Source organism: Rhizopus delemar, genomic scaffold, assembly GCF_000149305.1.
Source record: "Rhizopus delemar RA 99-880 supercont3.10 genomic scaffold, whole genome shotgun sequence".
Lineage (NCBI taxonomy): Eukaryota > Fungi > Mucoromycota > Mucoromycetes > Mucorales > Rhizopodaceae > Rhizopus > Rhizopus delemar.
The window spans coordinates 302,756-323,462 of record NW_027137836.1 but is presented as its reverse complement, the minus strand read 5'-3'; the positions used below and the strand labels follow the sequence as shown (position 1 = coordinate 323,462).

The 20,707-nt window shown below is 37.9% G+C and overlaps 4 protein-coding genes and 1 non-coding gene across 5 annotated transcripts; 2 read left to right on the top strand and 3 right to left on the bottom strand.

The window, feature by feature from the left end:
• Window positions 1–584: 584 nt before the first annotated feature.
• RO3G_12075 (uncharacterized protein) lies at window positions 585–3,761 on the bottom strand (the record flags this gene model as incomplete). The annotated part of the gene is made up of 1 exon (XM_067666659.1): window positions 585–3,761. The coding sequence occupies one exon, from the start codon at window positions 3,759–3,761 to the stop codon at window positions 585–587; it is 3,177 nt and encodes a 1,058-aa protein (XP_067522760.1).
• A 386-nt stretch (window positions 3,762–4,147) lies between these two features.
• Window positions 4,148–5,134, bottom strand: RO3G_12074 (uncharacterized protein; the record flags this gene model as incomplete). Its single annotated transcript, XM_067666658.1, has 1 exon — window positions 4,148–5,134. The coding sequence occupies one exon, from the start codon at window positions 5,132–5,134 to the stop codon at window positions 4,148–4,150; it is 987 nt and encodes a 328-aa protein (XP_067522759.1).
• A 1,373-nt stretch (window positions 5,135–6,507) lies between these two features.
• RO3G_12073 (uncharacterized protein) lies at window positions 6,508–7,628 on the top strand (the record flags this gene model as incomplete). Its single annotated transcript, XM_067666657.1, has 3 exons — window positions 6,508–6,912; window positions 6,978–7,211; window positions 7,302–7,628. The coding sequence occupies 3 exons, from the start codon at window positions 6,508–6,510 to the stop codon at window positions 7,626–7,628; spliced, it is 966 nt and encodes a 321-aa protein (XP_067522758.1).
• Window positions 7,629–7,970: 342 nt separating this feature from the next.
• RO3G_12072 (uncharacterized protein) lies at window positions 7,971–10,938 on the bottom strand (the record flags this gene model as incomplete). Its single annotated transcript, XM_067666656.1, has 3 exons — window positions 7,971–10,528; window positions 10,590–10,760; window positions 10,812–10,938. The coding sequence occupies 3 exons, from the start codon at window positions 10,936–10,938 to the stop codon at window positions 7,971–7,973; spliced, it is 2,856 nt and encodes a 951-aa protein (XP_067522757.1).
• Window positions 10,939–13,049: 2,111 nt separating this feature from the next.
• On the top strand, window positions 13,050–13,121 carry RO3G_19146. Its single transcript has one exon. It is a non-coding gene; the product is annotated as a tRNA-Pro (tRNA).
• Window positions 13,122–20,707: the final 7,586 nt, after the last annotated feature.

The window sequence follows — 20,707 nt, the reverse complement described above, 5'->3', positions numbered from 1 at the left end:
CAAACAGCACACAACACAGACCGACCCAGAACAGCAGCGGCGTCAAAACCCAGGGAGGAAAGAGAGAACAGAACAGAATGCCAACGGGGACACCGAAAGGGAGGGAAGGTGGACCAGATACCCAGCTGACACGCGACGCAACACACAGGCGGCACACACCGAAAGCCAGAGACGACGCACGTTAGGGAAGTCATGAGACCGTGCGTGGAAAGGTCGGTGCAGGGAAGGCAGGATTCGAACCCGCGTGTTCAGAGAACACTCAACCCTACGGTAGTGCTCTAACCACTACGACAAACACCCACACCTGGCTTCTTGGTTTAGACGAAGATTTTTATTAATATATATGAAGAGTATATTGACAAGCGATAAATATCATTACAGTCATACTCAAGAAACAAAAAGAAGAGACAAGAAACAAAAAACACTCGCAGAGCACACAAGAGCGAAAAAAAGGAGAGAGAGATAGCCATTGGTAGCGCTAACTACTGAGCAACTCGTCAACACCTTGGTCCCCTCCGCATCGTGCACTAAAATGGTTTGGCAGTGGGAGGTAGAAGCCAGAGGGTGGATCGGAGCGCTTGTCATTATGGAGCAGCAGCAGCAGAGGACTTGTCAATCCAGACTTGACCAGGCAGAGAAGATGAGTTGTACTCGATGTCAGGATGACAGATCTTGTCAAAATGACAGAGGATCTGACACAGAGCGGACCAGAAAGGTGGACACCGAGCAGAAGCAGAGACAGGAAGCAAGTTCAGGACATAGTCAATGTGGTGACCCACATAACCAGCAGGCGGAACAGGCAGACAGCACCAAAGAGCAGAAGGAACCAAGGTACAGACCATAAGGTGAGAACGAGAGGTATCGCCAAGACCACAGGAACAGGGAGCAGGCTTGCCTGGGATCCAACCCATGCGCCATCTGACAAGACGAGACCGGTCAGCACGGGAGGCAGGCAAGTACAGGATGGGATCCACCCTAAGAACAGGGCGACAAGCGCGAATCAGAACCTGGGGGGTGGACTGTAAGAAGCTATGGAACTGGTCTTGACGATACCTTCGAAGCCAAGAGGCAAGACGAGAAGATGAGGATACATCCGAAGGGCAGTCGAGGACAATACGCCGATTACGGAGCCGAGACAGAAGTGATACTTGGACAGACTGCGTCAGCAAAGACAAGAGGCAATCATCTGCAAGACCTTCAACACGACGACAGAACTTGAGCACCAACGTGTCAGCACGGAAAGACATGGACGGCAGATTGGTAATGTGCCTAAGCACTACGGTTGATGCAGTACGATGGCCACCGACAAGCATACGAAGACACCGGTCTTGAGCACGGTTAAGCTCGTCATAGTCCTTTCTTGTAAGCTGAGCAATGGCAAGACCATACTCAAGCTTAGGACGTATGAACGAAGCGAACAGACGAGAAGAGAGCAGCAGAGGGAAGCCTTGACGGTTGAGTCCCATCGAATGCAATTGAGCCATGGCAGCAAGGGTACCAGACGAGCGATGCTTGATAAGAGCAGAGGTACAGATACCTTTACCATCAAAGGGCACACCAAGATAAGTAAACTCATCAGCTGTAGGGAGATCTTGTCCATAAAGAGACAGCTGAACAGAGCGACTTGAGGTAGCAGCAGGTGCATTGAGAACGGCACACTTTGGTGGACTCCACTTGTAACCAAGAGTCAGAGAATGGGTCTGTGCTAGGTCCAGCATATGCCGAACTTCGCGAGCAGACCCAACCAGCGCCACATCATCCGCATACAACAGGCTGTTGATGGGTGTGGGCGACGGAGACGAGGAAGACAAAGCAGCAGTACCAACCAAAGGACCAAAGGGAAGACCATCGGGAACCAGAGCACCAGGACCAGGAGGACCAGAAGGAGACACCGAGAACACCGAGGTGGTTGTTGCAGAAGCAGCAGAACGAAGCAAAGCCGGCAATGTGTTGACATAGATCGAGTACAGGTGAGGACTCAAGACAGAGCCCTGAAGGACACCTGTACTCGGCACAAACGGATCAGAGACATTGTTCTGCAACAACACAGACACCGAGACATCATCAAACATGTTGGCCAACAGGGACACCAAGGACAGAGGAGCAGAAGAGGCGAGCATCGATTGCCATATGATACGACGATCGACTGTATCATAGGCTGACTTGATGTCCAGGAAAGCGACCACAGGATAATGATTGTGTCGGCGTCGGTAAGAGTGCATCAGATCATGGAGACACAGGGCTTGATCCAATGCACTACGCTGGTGACGGAAACCACCTTGAGCTACATCGAGCGGAGGAGAGACATCTTCAACAGAGGGAAAGAGGCACATCTCAAAGAGTTTGCGGACGATGGAGGTCAAGGAGATTGGACGATAGTTCCCTGGCGAGGTAGGATCACCCTTTTTGTAGATGGGGACCACCTGTGCTTGACGCCAGAGAGAAGGGGTATAAGACCACTGGTAGCAGATACTGAAGAGCAAAGAGAGCAGTGGGGCCAGGACAGACTTGATCGGGAGGAGCATCTCCGTACGCAAGTGGTCAGGACCAGGAGCTTTACGCAGAGGGAGACGTCGCATCAGTGAACCCACACTGTCAGCAGTGAACGAAGGCATACCAGGGTCTTGACTATCGAGGTCAAAAGGCACCATACCAGAGACAGAGGGCAGAGGGTCAGGGCGCCTTGACGGAAGACCGTCACCAGAGTAGACCGAGGCAAGGTGTTGGCGCATCGCGCTCGCACCTGCAGCAGGGCCGTCAGGATGGGTAAACCCAACCTGTTGACGTCGTCGGTTCCGAATCACCTTCACCTTCGACATCGCACGAGCAAGCTCGCCACGGGCCAGAGAGTCACAGAAAGCACGCCAAGAGAGTCGTTTGGCAGACTTGAGAGCAGCGCGAAACCGGACTTGAGCGGCCTGATGTCGATCCCACCACAAGGCCTTGTCGATGCCAATGGCTCGACGCCACCTACGGTAGTGATGTTCACGAACATCGGCGAGTTCTTGCAAGTGCGCATTCCAGAATGGCTTCCATTGGGAAGGTCGAGAAGAGCGAGAGCCAACCGACTTGTCGAGTGCACTATAGATCGCTTCGTTGAGGGAGTCGTTGAGAGCGTCTATAGACGGAGCAGCAGAAGGAGGACTTGACTTCAGAGCTTTGAACTGATCAACCAATGGAGCGGCCAAGGACTGGAATGAGGCCACGTACAGACTACAGACATCGGGTTCCTTCAACCGAGAGAGGTTCCATAGCCGACGGGCACTAGAAGAAGAGAGAACGGGCTGCGATGGATAACCATCAGGGACTGCATAGTCAAAGGACAGGGACAACAGTTTGTGGTCAGAGCCAAGAGAGAGATCGCTGTAGACTTGCATCCGAGGGGACCGAAGAGCAGAGGTCGTGTTGGTCAAGAAGTAGTCGATCATACTTTGCTTGACTTGGCCACCACGATAGGACAGGAACGTAGGCACCCCAGGAGCGAGAGTCGAGTTCAGAACGGATAGACCATGTTCTTCACACCAGCGAAGCAGCACCGAACCTCGAGCATTGGCCACGGAATCACCCGTGATTGCACCAAGACGCGCGTTCAGATCACCACAGATGATCGTATCGTCTGTCAAGGGCAACGAAACCAACACAGAAGAGACCTCGTCGTTGGACAAGGAAGGGGGCAAATACAGGCAGATGAGACGCAAGGAGCGACCCAACCGCAGACCCAGAGCATACTTGGTATGAACCGGGAACTGTACCACAGCCATCGGACACGTAGGAGAGACCAGAGCAGAGACACCTTGAGAGCCACGATAGCTGTTGACCACAGGAGAGCCATACAGGTTGAACTGGGTCCAAGGGGTACGGATCCTGTGGGGCGGGAGCAACCAGGTTTCAGTGATAAAGACCAAGGAAAACGACTGGTAGTGACGAAGTAGATCATCGGCTGTGGATTCTTGAAGCCCATTGGCATTCCACAAGCCGATAGTGAGCGGTATAAAAGAAGATGATGAGGAGGATGGAGTAATTGATGGACCATGGGAGCCATAAGTACCAGGAGAAACCAAAGGAGAGGAAGGGGTTGACGGATCTGGGACCATACCAGATGGTGAGACCGAGGGTATATTATAATGACAAGTATTACTACTCATCATTATAAGGATCCATAGCTAGAGCGCGATGCAGGACGATGATGCTCATAGTCGTCAAGAGCCATGTCTTCAGTCATATCATCGTAGTGGCGAGCAGTCTTGGGTCGATCTTGCTTAGCAGACAGCACTTCAGACACTGTCTCGTCCGAGACCAAGGCTTGTGCTAACAGGTAGCGAGAGACAGAAAGAGCAACAGGATAGCGCAAGCGCTCCAAAGCCTTACGAGAGCGGTCATCATTGATGAGCGAGATGGCATGACTACGCTCTTCAGCAGAAACAGAGTCGAACTTGGGATCGGCTAGGTTGTCAGGATCGAGTGGATCAAAGGTATCCAAGGTAGGGATCTTGGCCTTTTCGAGCAGAGACAGAAGGGCAGGCTTGTACTGCAGATGTACCAGGAGACCGACAACAGAATGAGCTGGATAGCACACATCTAAGATGCGCCAGCTATCCACACCAAGGCGAGAGAGACGACGACGAGCTTCAGTGTAGGTCATCCTACGAGAGCGAGGTATGTAAACATACTCGAAGCCTTGTTCACCAGACACAGGCTGGAATCCACGAGCAGCGGCAGCACGACGACGGAGTTTGTTCTTGGCAGAACGAGAAGCAACGGTAGCCCAAGTAGAGGCAGCAGTACCCAAAGGGGGCGAAGAAACGGACTCTTTAGCACCATTTGAACGGGCAGCAGAAGAAACAGCGGTATTTGAATTGGGGGTGCTTGTAGGGACCCCGGCAGATTGTGCGGCCAGTTCGGCACGCAGAGAAGCAATTTCATTGGCCTGAGCCAAGTTGGTTTCGGCTAGGCGAGCATTCTCACCACGTAAGGTTTCAAGCTCTAGCTTAAGCTGTTCCAGAGCAGAGAGACGAGCTGTGACCGCTTCAAGGGCGTGACTGAGATTCTGGACGGTGACTTCTAAGTCCGGTGAGCTGGGTCCGGCGGCGGCATTCAGGATTTTTGAACCTCTAGTATTTCTTGTTGATGACATTTGGTTGCAAACTTTGACCAAAGATTAAGCAACAGATAATGGAGATATGACAATAAGAGTTGAACCAAATAAAAGTTTAGATAAAAAGGAGTCGATTGATGTAAAAATTGTTGATGGATGGCTTGATTTGACAGAGATATCGCACTGCACATAATTGCTATATATAGAACAATATATTTGACAGAATATAATCAGATATTTCGAGTTTACGTCAATATATTTACAAATTTCATAAAATATATACTTCGTGTATTTTGCTCTAAATGTTAAGATATGTATGTGGAATACCGTGTTACTTTTGGTGACGCGCCGCTTCATTGTTCTTTCTACGATGATACACAAACATAACACCTTTCTATTGGACCTTACATGCTTGCGTTTTTCTTTGATACTACTCCTTTATTGGTTTATTGCCTTTAGTAATACTTCCTTATACGTCTATTTCTCTTGAATGTTACTTCTTCACTGGCTTATTGCCTTTTCGCAATACTTTCTTATTGGCTTATTATGATTATATATAACTCTGGATGGTTTATAGTAGGAAATAAAATAGGCTTAAAATACGGTATTATTGGTTAAAAATTTAGTTTTATTCGTTTATTTTGGGGCTTTATCGTCATATTGATTATATATTATTGGTTCATTTGTTTATTAAAAATGATACAAAAAGGCGGGAAAAGGAACAAGGGATCGATGGGAATAATGAAACAACACCTTTAAACGGTAGATACCAAAAATTTTTTTTTTCAAAATTGCACTTACCTAAACCTCAGAAGCAGCAAACAATACAATATAGCAGACAAAACAGGCAAAACAAACAAATACAATGAAGCAGCATCAAAAGAGATCTGAAGCAAAAGAAAGATGAAGGCAGTGGACTAGGCAGTAGGAAAGTAGAATTGAAACTGAATAAAATAAAAGATTAATTACAGTGAAACATGATGTACCCGACTTTCTTACCTTAAACCTCTTTAAAAACTAGAAGACGATACCAAGGAGTTCAAACAGCTTCAGAATCAAGCTTAGGAAACTAAATTTGAATGTTAATGAAGACAATGAAAATTTAGAAACTTACGTACCACATAAACAGATACAGAAAAGACTCAAGAACTTATAATAGCCATAAGTATACCTATGAATTTTTAATAAAGTACATTAGAAAAAAAAATTTTTTAAAAAAAAAAGAACAACTTACCTGGGATAACAAATCAAAAAAAAGAAAGAAAGAAAAGAAAAGATTGATCTGAGACATCAATCCTTTTATAGATTTTTTGATTTGTATAGAACTGAGTTTACAATTGAACGCAATAGTATTTAAGGTGTGTTCAACTTCAAAGTTTCTTTACTTTTTCTTCAAAGTACCTTATAACATTATGTCTGACCGTATTATCGAATTCAACCCTGCTCCTGTCAATGCTCGTGGCTCTAACTCTGCTGGGCAGCCAATTGCTCTTCCTTCCCGTGCTGTTGTTCCTGAGTTTGTGTCAAGTGATGGTATTCTTGATAGCTTTGCCTATCCTAGACCTGGTTACCCCCCTATGACCAATGTCCAGAAGCGAATGCGTGAAGCTGAAGATGTTGGACGTGATGAAGCTTCTCTTTCCTTCTCCATTTATCTGGATATGAGAAAGGAAATTGACACTTTGAAGGAGATGTTAAGAAAAGAGCAGGAAGAAAAGCGTGCCTTGCAAGTGGCATTTGCCAAGGTCAAAGAAGCCTACAGCGAGCTTGAACAAGAATCCAGCAAAAGTGCAAAACCAATTGCAACAGCGATTAAGGTAAGGTTATTAATAATTTAAATTTAAACAAGTGTAATAATTACTTTTTTTTTCTTTAATTTTAGGATGCTGTGAGGAATCATTACAATGATTTACCTCCGTCATCTAAGTACGATCTCAGCAAGCCTCTAAAGTCTGTTGAGAATCAAAAAGTACTTAAGCTGTTGCAAGAGTATGTCAATAGCCATTATGCGTACAAGCATACCAATGGCCGCGATTTGCGGAAATACCTTGAAAGGCAGTATTATACCAAGAAAGCTGGTATGGCTGGAGAGGAGGTTGGTGTTGTCGACGAGTTCGTAAAGAAAAGAAAGGCTGCTAAAACGACTCGAAAAAACAACGTAAGGACAATAAAGGCTATTGCTATTTTATAATTGATTTTTTTTTAGAAAATCAAAACACGGAAAGCAATGTATGAGCAGCATAAGGATCAAGGCGTTTACAACAACTATCCGAACTGCGAGTACTTGCTTCAACAGCAGTACATGTCTGAAGAAGAAGACATGTATAATAGCGATACAATGGATAAGGTAGAGGAAGTTCTTCTGGAGCAAAATCCAGATAGAACAATTCCTTTTACCGAAAAGGAACGCATGTCTGTCTTGTGTACAAAAACCATTGATTATTTTGAAGTTCGTGTACCAAAGTACAGATCACCAGCAGTAAGTTTAATTAATATCTTTTTAAGCGCAATCAGCTCATTATCCAATATTTAGTGCACTGAATTCTTCAAGCTGTTGGATGATCAGATAGCAAGTGACAGGGCCAAGAGACAAAGGACTGGAACCAGCAACATTCAGTCTCTTCCTCGCATTCGAAGAAAATGTTCGCTGCCTGTTCCTGACTTCGTCAGAAAAGAAAATATAACTGAAGAGAGTATCGCTTGGGCTTTTGGTTCTGAAATGCAGTTGGATGAAGACGACTTTCAGTTTTAAAAAAAATTATAAAATGAACAAAAAAAAAATAAAAAGAAATGCGGTGTTTGGATTTTTAAACTTTAAATTTTTTTTTTACTTTTACTTTTTTTATTTTACTTTCTTTTTTATTTTTTTTACTTTTTACAAACCAATGGTTTTTCTTGGGAGAGGTAAAAAGACAACATGATTATCAGGATAACCTTGCTTCATAGCAACACAAGTAAAGATACGCGATACTGGAAGAATACAGTCTGAACCAGCTGGTCGAAAAGAGTTGTGGTAGTACGCGGCACCAAGACATTCAAATCCTCGAAAAGGATGAAGAGGAGCGTTATACCAACGTACAAAAGCAAAGAGGTGTTCATCAAAAGCATTTGGGGCAAAGACCCGACCATTTGGAATTATAGTTTTCTTCATTTGAAGCTGATGGCTAAAATAATACTGAACTTCACCAATTCGCATCTCAGCCTCTTTTCCAGGAATAGTAGGATTACAAGCGACTTCAATATAGCAACCACGAGTAGTACGCGATGCTTTTGATCGATACGTTTGCCCAAGAATTTCGATTTCAGCGAAAACAGAAATATCGGGAAGTACCATTGTAGACAAGTCATCGTGGTCTTCTGGAATAAGCGCACTTGCGAATGTTCGATCAGTATATACAAGTCTGTAAAAGGCAAGAAGGTAACCATAATGGGCTTGAGTCAATCTATTAACACTAACTTTGTGTCTAGCAGAAGCTTGTGTATCAGGAGGTAGAATTTCAGCACCAGTGAAGGTATCATTCAAACGTAGAGGAGCACTGACAAATAAGCTGAAATCAAAGCTGGTTGAAACAGATGAAGCAACAAGGGAATCAGAAGGTGTCGGTGGCAAGTAACCAAAGGAAGACATCATCACTGGGTTCTGTTTAATTCCTTGTGGTAAATTACGGATGTAGTCACCATAATGTACAACAGAAAGGAACTTCTTCATGTACGTAATTTCGAACGCTGTCTTGTGGTTTACTGTCATCTTCTTAATGTCACCATTAAGTCTCTCGAAGCCATATAACCAAAATGCATAGATTGGACCAAAGTCTTGGATGGAGTCCTTTAAATGTAGATGAAGATGCATATTTGGAGTGACCATCTCTGGACCATATAATTCAGCAACACCAAGGACAAACTCATGGAATAGCTTGTGGGCTATCATGGCTTCATTCTGGGTAATGCATGGACGACATACAATATGACAGGCCTGTACAAACTTTGCCCAATTTTCCTTATGACGGACTGGAAGACGAGACTTGAGCAAAAGAGGAGAAAGAGCAAGACACCAGGTTCTCCATTCATCAGCCTTTAAGTCAGAGAAATCGCTGGCAATTTTCTGATTGATTGGCGTGTATTGTGCTGGCAATATAATATCATTTGCTTCTTTTTGCATTTCTTTCAAGTCAGCATCAGTCAGGTATAATTCATGGGTAAGGTCACAAATAGTTGTACGCCATATTTTAACCATTTTCTTTGCTGTTCCAAGGAAAAGGCCATGCATTGGATCAATGGCAGTACAACGAACAAGATCAAGGTATTCCAAATCATGTAAGGCAGAGAACCGAGTACCAAACTTCTGTTCCAAGTCGGCTCTTTGTCTCTTGGTGGTTGCTTCTTTCCAATTTTTTGCATGATAACGGTTTTCAATATTGGTACGAAGTGACCAAGCATCAATATCTTCAAGACCAAAAGAAAAATCACGTTGAAAATGAGTATTATAACGAGCAGGAAATGCTGTTGAGCACTTGTTACAAGGTACAGTGGCATTGAATGAAGTAAACCCACTAACCTTTCGGCTAGCAGGAATATCACAAGCAATCAAGAACAAAGCAGCACGAACTGGGACAGGCACGTTAGGAGATTCAGCCGTACAGGTAAAGAAGTCATCGTAGTAAAGTTCCTTCAGATCATTTACCAAAACTTGTAAATAGTTGTTGATTTGTGTGTCCTTGGGTTCTTTGGGACCAGGAATAACGCAAACCAAGATGATATTTTCTTTTTTGTATCTGATGGATCTTGGAAGGTTATTTATTGTCAAGTAGATAGCACCAACAGAGTACACGTTTCTTTTGGATGACTGAAACCAATCGACATTCAACGTAAAAAGAAGAGATCTAGCTTGACTGGTAAATAAATTACCATCTCTATCTTTGAATTCATTCCAAAGTTGACCATCATAGATATCATACATGGTGTTGTTATGACGAGTACGATAGCGCCATGCTTCTACTGCTGATTCAAAGCTTGGTCGAGAGAACATCACAGTCAAGGCATACTTGATGGAATTGAATGCAGAGACCTTGTTGGCGTACATTTTGCTTGCACCAATCGTAGCAGGCTTGAAGAGTGGGGCATTACATGTGATGCGAAATTCAGAAAAGGTGCACTTCGAATCACAGTGTACTTCTTCAGGCTGGTACAGGGTATGGCATTCAGGACAGACAACAAGGCGAAACATACCTTTGTAGGTATAGTCAATTCCAACAGCATTTCGAAGAGTGTCCAACTTGGTAGGGAAGATTGGTTCGTAATGTAAGAGGACAACAAGATCATTAGCAAATTTCATTACTATTTCCGCAGCATATTCAGAAATGAAAAACAGCTGGAAATACGTCAAGAAAATTGCTATGAAAGCAACAACATCACTTTGGAATCCTTCAAGTTTAACTAAACGTTTGACAAAGTAAGTATTTTATATTTTATTAAAACAATTCTAGAAGGTTTTTACCTTTGGGCACATTGAATTCGACAACATCCATACAACTAGAGGCATCATCTTCATCATTTTCAATGACTTGCCAATTAGAAAAGTCTTCATCACCATTATTCTCAGAATCATTTTCACTTGACGGAATCACTTCATTATTGGTGTTAACTTCTGGAATTATTTCTGATTCACCTGTTTATATGATACGTTAGCAAAAAAACTATCTTAATGTAAGTAACAAACCTTTAACAGCTTCTTTCTTTCTATGGCGAGCAAGAGTCCATTGCGTAACAAATTGGTACTTGCCTGCTTCTCCTCCAGAGCATTGGGCGCAGTAACAATGGAATTTGTATGGGCTTGAAGAATACATTATAAATACAATAAAGAACTTGCGTTACTAATTATATACTGTTTGATTTACAACAACAATTGATGTTATTTATACTTTTTGAATATGTAAATTTTTACCGCTATTTCTATTCATCGGTTAAAATAATGATACAAAGAGAATGGGAAGATTCAGGAAAGATAATGGATAAATATGACATGTTGTCTTCTTGACGAATCAATCAATGATGATGTGAGTTGTTTATTGATTTAACAATATTTATCAAATAGGATTACATTGATGTACCGTTCTTAAAAACAGGTCCCGATGTGATTCTTAAAATACCGATATGAACAACAGATCAAAGGTAATTATTGCAGAAGTCTCATATTTATTTATAGAGATATGGTTTTACTGTAAATCAATGATATTAAATTTATTCATGAGTACTTATTTTTTTGTATGAATACAATAACAGTTTTTATGCATTGATATGTCGCTTTATGAACTCCTTATATACAACTCCAAAATCAAAGAATAAGAATCTTTAACAAATTTCAATTGATGTTGCTATATTACGACATCATACAATTGCGACTAAATAATAATACATTTTTCATCGAGTAAAATCAATTCAACTTTTCTGTTAAAAGATTTGAATCTTTTCCCGTCATATTCAGTACTATATTGATTGGCTTACTTAACTGCACTACTTTACAAAAACAGTAAATGTAAAAAAAAAAAGAAAAAGAAAAAAGACAAAGTGATGATATTCTTAAAGTTGGGACAAAAAGCACATAAATTAGCATAGATACATTGAATAAGAAATTGAAATTAGCAAACAAAGGTAAATGAATTAACACATTTCTAATTGACATCTCAGTTAGATTTTTTTTTCTTGGTTGAAAAAAAACATTTCCAATTTCAGTGCAATTTCTAAAACCGCTTTCTAAAACCCAAAGTAAATCTTTGTATACTCTATGAATAAAACAAGGATCCTGTATGTAGGCTTTGTTCAACTTAAGGCAATTTGTAAAAGTAGGTATTCGTTTGAAATGTCATTTTTAACATTCTTTTTTTTTAACATGCAAGTAATTCCAACATTGCTTTTTTTCACATGCAAGTAATTCCGACATTGCAATTCTCTAATTTCAACATTATTTTTTTTTTTTTTCTAAATCTCTTAAGATGCACTATTTTATTTCTTTAACAATAGCTCTTTTTTATAGTCTCTGCTATAAGGAATCTCAAAACATGTAAATTCGTTTGATGTTAATAATTATTGTTTCTTTTTGCAGTTAAAAATAAAAATGACTACCAAACCCATTCCTCCTTATTTTCTGCTTAGCTTTAGTCGTTTAAACATTGCCTTATCATCTGTGGTAGAAGTTATTTTCCTTGTGGTCAAAAAAAGGAAAATTGTATTTCTTTTTTTTTTTCTTTTTTCCTTGTTCATTTTTATTTTATCTCTTATTTAACATTTGCATTTATTACTTCCTATGATATATTCTGTTGTTCCAATTGTAATCAATTAATTTTACTCTTCGTTGGATAAAATCATTGAGCCTATGTTCCCTTTCGCAACTTAAGAAATGTTGTTCTTTATCTTTTCAGTGTAAACAAACAATTTTTTTTATCTTTTTTTTTGGGTACATAAACTAAGCATACTTTTCTTTTTTCTTTTTTTGCAGTATAGCAAATTCAGTATGCTTGATAAGAGAACGTCGCAACTCAAATAGTTATATGTCCGAGCTTACAATCCAATAGATATACTTTATTGGCCTTTGTTGAAATTAAAAAATCATACACTGGTTTTGAAAATTTTTCATTTTTCCAATTTGAAAGTTGCCATGGATTCATGTAGTACAAAAGAGACAAAAAAAATTTTACAAGAAATACAATTTCATTTTATTCAGTATGCAGAGTGTAAACATATATATATCTTTACAGATATAGTATATACTTTTTTCTAGCTTTTTTTTGGTACAAAAATTACATCTCTATTCTGAAAATTCAATTTCGTATTATTTTACACGATGTTCCACTGTTAAAATACCCGATGTATAATAATTTAGAATATAGGGTTTGGGTGCAGTGTCGGCTTTCCAAAAAAGAACCAAATTTACCTTTTTAACCAAAAGCGAAAGAAAAGTGGCTTCTTGGTTTAGTGGTATAATTCTCGCTTAGGGTGCGAGAGGTCCCGGGTTCGATTCCCGGAGAAGCCCTTAATCTTCAGTTGTATCTATGAACGTCGAACAAAAATAACTTGAGATTGTTTGTCGTATCTTTTTATCCATGTATATGGATATTTGTGTTGTTTTTCTTTTAATGAAGTTCGTGTTCAACAGTGTAACGAGAATGATGAAGACATCTATAAAATTTTGGACGGTACAACTGACTTTGAAATCGACTTACTTCAGTAATTTAACTGAAATACACAACATCGACTCAAGTAAAAATATCAACCTTATTTCTTTTTCTTTTCCCTCTATTATTTTTATATAAATATCCCTATATCTTTTATTTCAATTTACTTCAGTTCACTTATATTCACTTCTATTCAATAAATAGTCTCTTAAAAGACAAATTTATTTTTCTTATTTTATTACAAACAAGTCGAATTCCCTTGAAGCAAGCTATCTTCATTGTATTCATTTTATATTTTTATTACATTTCTTTGCATTTTACTTTACAAATCAAGTTTGATCCACTTAACAAGATCTGGTGGTCACTATATACAAACAAGCCTATAATTCAAATTACTTACTCTTATTGGATCTCAATTGACCTAATACTTTATCTCAACAACTTATATCAAACCTATCGAAACCCGAAAGCCTAACGAACCTTACAACAAGTTACAAGCTATTGAAAGATATACAGTGTGGTGTAGCACAAATGAGAAATTTTAGATCAATGAAAGATATACAGTCAAGTTTTTTTAGTACCACGCCAGTTAGAAAATGAACTTTTGCGTAACAATCTATTTGAAAACGGAGTATCAACTCTTTTGCTTGAAAACCAAAAACAACATAAAATTATAAAAACCAAAAACATATAAATACCCTTATATCTTATCCCTATTTTTACTTGACTTCACTTCACTTTACTTTTGAATTTTATATTCTTTTTATATTTTTTTATTTTATAAAACAATAAATCTATCAAGCGTTCAATTGAAACCCTTTGGTCTGTGTTCTATTTTGATACTGAAGTCCCTTGAAGTCAATAATCTTCATTGTAAACCTATTCCTAAACCTCAAGAGTTTAACCTATTCTAACAAGTTTGATCTACTACAGTAGGTCACAAAACTGCTGCAAGGAATCCATTTTTCTTGGTTTTTGTAGCGCACATCCTGTTACAATGGCACAAACTGCCTCTGTTCCCACATAGTAGATTTTCTACATGTCTTGAAAAATCCGAAAGAGTTTAAGCCCTATTGGATAAGTATTGAAGGAAGTATGAGGCGCGCAATTTGAAAATTTGAAAAAATGAAAATTTGAACGGAATGAACTTATTTATTAATATTTAGTTGGTCCTACTTTTCTATTAATAATCTCTTGAGTTCTTTCCGGAATGTTATCTACATGTCCTTGGCAAAGATCTTTATGGAAGTCATTTCATATTTCATCAACTCGTTCCCAAAACACATCCATGTTCTTTGCTCTATATCCGTAATAGTTGAATTTCAACTTCAATTGATGTCCTACGTGCTCGATTGAATTTAAGTCGGGGATCTAAGCTGGCCAATAGTTAACATAGCTCTCTTGGTGACTACATAACTAGGCTATTGTAGATTATGCCTTGTGCTTTGTGTTATTATCATACTAAAAGTAAATGTTGGACCAGTCGAAATTGTAGTACTTCATAGTATCACGAAACGTAGTGTTCAAAATATGCTGGTAAACACCCGAGTTCAAGTTTCCATCGTAAATTTAGCAAGCATAACCTGGTCCTTCAGAGGTTATACAACACCAGGACATCAATTTGCTAGCTTCATGCTGGATTACAAAATGCAGGTCATGATGTTGAAAAAGGTCACTTGGCCTTTTCCGATAGTGATCATCATCATCAAAGCCCTATACGTTGATCTTGGTTTCATTAAAGTAAACGATCTGTTGTCAGTCAACCATTGCCTAATCCTGATGCTCCTTATTCCATTTTAACTGATGCTACGTATGCACTTTTGTCTGAAATGGCTTCTTTTTTTCTATCAGAAAATGGAACTCCATTGATTTCAGTACGTTAATTTCTGACTGGTATGAGATATCATAGCCAAATCCAACCAGCTCCCGGTACACCTCTTTAGAAGCCTTTAGAACCCATTCCATGACTTTTCTTTTGATTAACCGCTTCGTCACTTTGGAGACTACTGCAGGTCTACCACCTGTGTTTACTGTCCTACTTGAAAACAGCCGTCTAGAGTATCTACTAACAGTTGATTAATGTAATCCAGGCTCCTTGGAAATATCATACATTGATGTGGATGCGGTTAATGCCTGTTTGTGATCGTTTATTTTCTCCTCTGACAGCCGTTTAGGCATGCGATTGACGATAGGGTAAAAAAGAGAAATAATTTAAATAAGGGAATATAAAATTTAAAATAAAGGAATTGTAAGCGCTTTTATATGCTGGCATCATTCTAATCATGTCAAGAATGTGAAAAATTATGATAGCAACCGGTTGGGTCGTATTAAAATTCGTCATTTAAAACATATGTGAACAAGTAAAAAATGTCGGATGTTCATAATACTACCTTTAGCGATCTTAAATTCCACCAATAACCATTACCCATATCCGATAATCGACGAATAAATGCACTTTCTATTGAGGTACAAACAGTCAAGGTTTGAGATAGTTTGGTGCAGTATCCATGGACAACCAGCTGTAAAACCTGAATTTTGCAATTCCTTGCAGCAGTTTTGTGACCTACTGTATTAACAAGATCTGGTGGTCACTATCGACAAAACTTACATACTTAAAAACCTAAACCCGCAAACAAGCATAGCATTAAAGAAAATTACAATGTCCAGCGACATAGATGTTGTAACACAATGCAGCAAACTTTGGCAGCATTTGACTTTTCTCTCTCCAGTTAGTTTAAATCCAGGAACATACAAACAAATATAGAATATCCATAAAATCATCAAAAACAGCATATACAGTGCCTCACAAAACCCTTCAAGTGTTTTGTGAGGCACTGTAATCAGAAAAACCAAAAACATATAAATAACTTCAATATTTCTTATACTTTTGTTCTTACTTACTTTTGTACTTTGTTTTTACTTACTTTTACTTTTTGATTATTTCAAATAAATATCATTCAAAGTAAATCTCTTTTATTTTTCTTTTATTTTACTTAACGTCAAGAACAAGAAGTCCCTTGAAGCATATACACTTCATTGTAATCCCTTTTATTTTATCTTTTTATTTTACTTTATTCAAAACAGTTTGATCTACTTATCAAGATCTGGTTGTCACTTATTACAAGCGAACTTATATTCAATCTATTACTCTTTTTGGAATCAAATCCAATCTAAACCTTTGATCTTATACCAAGACTTATTCAGTGCAAACCTATTTATACTACATAAACCTTACAAACTCCAATTATCACAATGTCAAACAACACAAACAATAAGCCACGCCTTTTTTATATTGTAGCTATGATTATGAAGATGTGAACTCCGAAACTACTTTAAGCTTAAACTTTTGACGTTTTGTAAACCACTTTACAAATTGTCATTATTTTACCTATTTGACAAATTTTTAACCATTTGACATATTTTTTGCTATTTGATATTTCTTTAACCTTTTGATATATTTTTTAACCACTTCAATATTTTTAACCTTCGTCAACATTTTTACTTTTTGTAAAAATTGAACTTTATATTTTTTGCTTATAAAAAGCCTAGCTTTTTATTCTCTTTTTGAAAAACTTCGCTTAGCTTGACTCAACTTAACAAGATCTGCTGGTCACTATTAGCAACGAATCTACCTCTAAAACTCTTATCAAATCTTATCAACTCTATTATCAATCTAAAAGCCTATTCAAATCTCAAGCCATTAAAGTAACAAAAATTACAATATAAATAAGATGATTATTTTTATCAAATATCCAATAAATTCAAGAAATCAAATCTTCTTACGCTTAAAAAAATGCAATCTTTTCTTATTGGGTCACAATTACCTTTTTCTTTTCTTTTTATTTTTACTTATTCTTTCTGATCTGATACCCGCGTTATCACAAATCAAGAAAGATTCCTTTTATTTTTATCTTTTATCAAACAATCTTACTCTTAACCTTATTGATCTAAAAAGATCTGGTGGTCACTACTCAAAGACAATTTACTCTATCAAAAGAGCCGTTAAACGTTCAATCAAGTTACCTAAACTCAAGTCATTCAAGACTTCAAACCTCAAATTAAATAAATCTACATCACTTTAACACAATTCAAGTCCCAAGTACTAACAAGTTACAGTATTATTTAGGAAAGGGGGGTTTTAGGTAAAAGCAGTATAACAACGAAGATAAAGAAATACTGTTAGAACTTAGTATCTCTTTATTAAGTTAAGATAACTAAGATTGAATATGATAAATTCTACATGTAAAAAGTGAGAGTATTTATAGACATGATACGGATAAAGAATTAGGACAGATTTATGATCAATTCGATAGAATAGATGATTATTATTTCTAATTATTAGTTTAGCCTGTTCCTAGCTTGTATTGTCAATTATGCTATTGGGATGGTTTCAGATAACTCTGGATGTAGGACTATTTAAGGAGACGGTACGGATGAATATAAAATCCTCTAGTTCCGTGATTGGATATTATGGCTAATAATAATATCTCAGTTAGGATAAATGTTTACATGACTTAATGATGATCCGGTAAGTAATTGTCATTCCTTATTCAACATGCTCATATCATCAATAAACTATATTACAACCACGCCATACATTTGACTGTGTGAAGTTAATATGAATAAAGCTTAATATAAAAATCTAATCAAAGTCTTTTATTGATCTGTGCTGGGAATAATGTTATAAATGATTCCAAGTTATGTCAACATATTATTTAGGATCCTATTTGATCCCTTTTACTAAAATAAAGTGACTATAATCCTATGTATCCACATAACCACTATTGGGCACCACAGTAGGTGCTCATATCAAACAATATCATCATTACTATGAAAATTGTGGAGGTACATGATCTGTATTTATTAATTTTCTAAATAAATTTTGGTTTTTTTAATGAGTAATAAATTTTTATGAAAAAATTTATTCACAATTATAGATTAAGGTATCATTAATAATATTTGTGCTTTTCTTCTTGATAAAGTACTTACAAATTTTGCTCCGCAAATTATATGTACTTCTAATTCTAATATTAAATAATATGTATATAGCCGCACAAAATGATACAAGGGTGGACAACATATACTATGTGATATACGACGTATCTTATCGGACAAAACTGGTGCACAAAACGTTTTTTCAGCATTCAGCTACCATTGCTTGTGTTTTAATCGTAAGATTAAATAAAAAAATTAAACAAAAAAACAATAGCAGCAATATAAAATTAAAATCCTTCTTTATTGCAGATTTCTTTATATTGCAAAAGAGCCCCGTTTAATGGATAAAAAGTTGGCATCTATTTATATTCTTTGTGAGCGTAGATATAAAAGATATAGACTCGGCAACGATGTCGTGCTGAAGAACCAATGATTAAGCTAAAGCTTGTCGATGTTCTAATATATGCATCTGAAGTTGAACAATAGAAATAATAACCAGTCAATTAACTTTGATCTAATTACTTTTGGGGTTGACAATTGATTAGACTCGCTTGGATGACAAATACTGATCTTATTGTTCTAAATTTGGAAAAGTGTGGAATTGTTCAATCATAGTTTAATCTTTTGTGTATCGTTATTTATTTTAATACAACTGATATCTTATAGAAAATAACTATGTTTACAACATTATCCTCCCCCAGACTTGACAATAGTCAGGTCGGCATTCATGCAGATACTAAATGTTATTTTCTTATTGGTTAATTTTTGTATCTTGATGCTCAGCAAGTTTATGAAGTCAATGGCCGCTCTGCTACATGAACTTTTTTTTTTTTTTTTTTTTTTTTTTTTTTTTTTTAGTTTCTATTGTTTCTTATTCTTTTACTTCTTCTAAGGACTGTGCTATCTTGTACCATGTCCTTTCTTTTATGGTTCTTGCTTTCTTCAGTCACATTAGGTCTAGCAGAAGTCTTTTTAGTGTAGTCTTTTTCATTAGCTATCATCTTTTGCTTTCGTGCTTGCTCTAATTTCTTCAACTCTTTTCTCTCAAGCCAATATTTATCAATGGGTACTGTGCTGGAGAAGGATGATGCTTTTTCCCACGTATTCTCTCTTTCACCATAACCAGCCCATTTTACAAGGTATTCTCTTTGTCCTGGACCGCCTCTGTGATCTCTAATATCCTCAACTTCATAGTATGTATCTTCTACAGCTGTTTCGTCAATAGAGACTATCTTGAGTTCTGATGGGACATATTCACGATGTAACAGTTTGTCGTATTTACCCCATTAAATACTTATTATTCGTATGAGATTACTCAAATCTTATATAAAAAATAACAAGTACTGAATACATAATATTATATATTACATATTCTCTAAGACTCATTTACAATATTAACCATATACAATATTTATATTATTCAAGTTCAATACTAAAATTGACCTTGAACTCACTTCGGTCCCTGAATAATTTTATTTCCTATATAAAGGCGTAGTTTGATTAAATGGGTTCTCTCTCTCGTCTTGAAATCTAATAAAGAGGTTACATAGAGACTCATTCACTAGTTTTCAAGTACTATCTCCTTTTAATTCTCAAATTTTTATCTGCAAATATCTCACAGTTCATTTTGCTCATCTTTTAAGACATAGGAACCACCTTGAGTTTTTCGAACGACAATGTAAGGTCCTTCATAAAGAGGTGACAGCTTACTAGTCCGTCCTGGTAATCTAACCATAACTGCAGATCCTTCGGAAGATCTATGATCATATTTTTGTCATTGAACCTCTTGCTTGCTTCCTCTATGATCTTCTGTGTTCTTTCACGAATGGCAGGAAACACAATCTGGTACATGCGATCAGTTCTCTCAATTAGCTCTTATTCTGTAACAGGTCTATTAGGAATCGTATCAGCTATACTCTGATCACCGTAATCCTCAAAGCTATTAAGTCTTCGAGCAAACATCAAGGAAAATGGAGCACTTTTTGAACGGTGTCTTATTTTATAATTCGACGCTAGTTGGACAATTGGTAATACATCGTCCCAATCATTGCTGTTGGAATTAACCATTTTTCTTATAGTGTTTAATGTCGTCTTTACAGCGCTCTCGCTCACGCCATTACCTCGACTGTGAAAGGCTGTACTGTATCTGCGATCTATTCCTAGGTGCTTGGATAATGAGTGCATGAGGCTATTCTTAAACTCTCTGCCGTTATCACTTTGAATGATTTTAGGTATGCCATAGTCACCAAAGATTTTTATTAATTCTTTTGCTACAGTGTCACTTTATTTTTTAATGGACGCAGTATGATGTACCTGGTACATACAGTGGCCGTCAAAACTGGTCGCATGTTTTCATATTTTGCCTATACGCGCTATCTTCTTCATTTCTTAGTCTATAGCAATGAAATATACTTCATTCGAAAGAGCAAACTCTGTACAATCATATGGTAACACAGACATCACCGTAGACCCAATATACTGGTAGTAATTGGCACTTAAAGTCCGATGG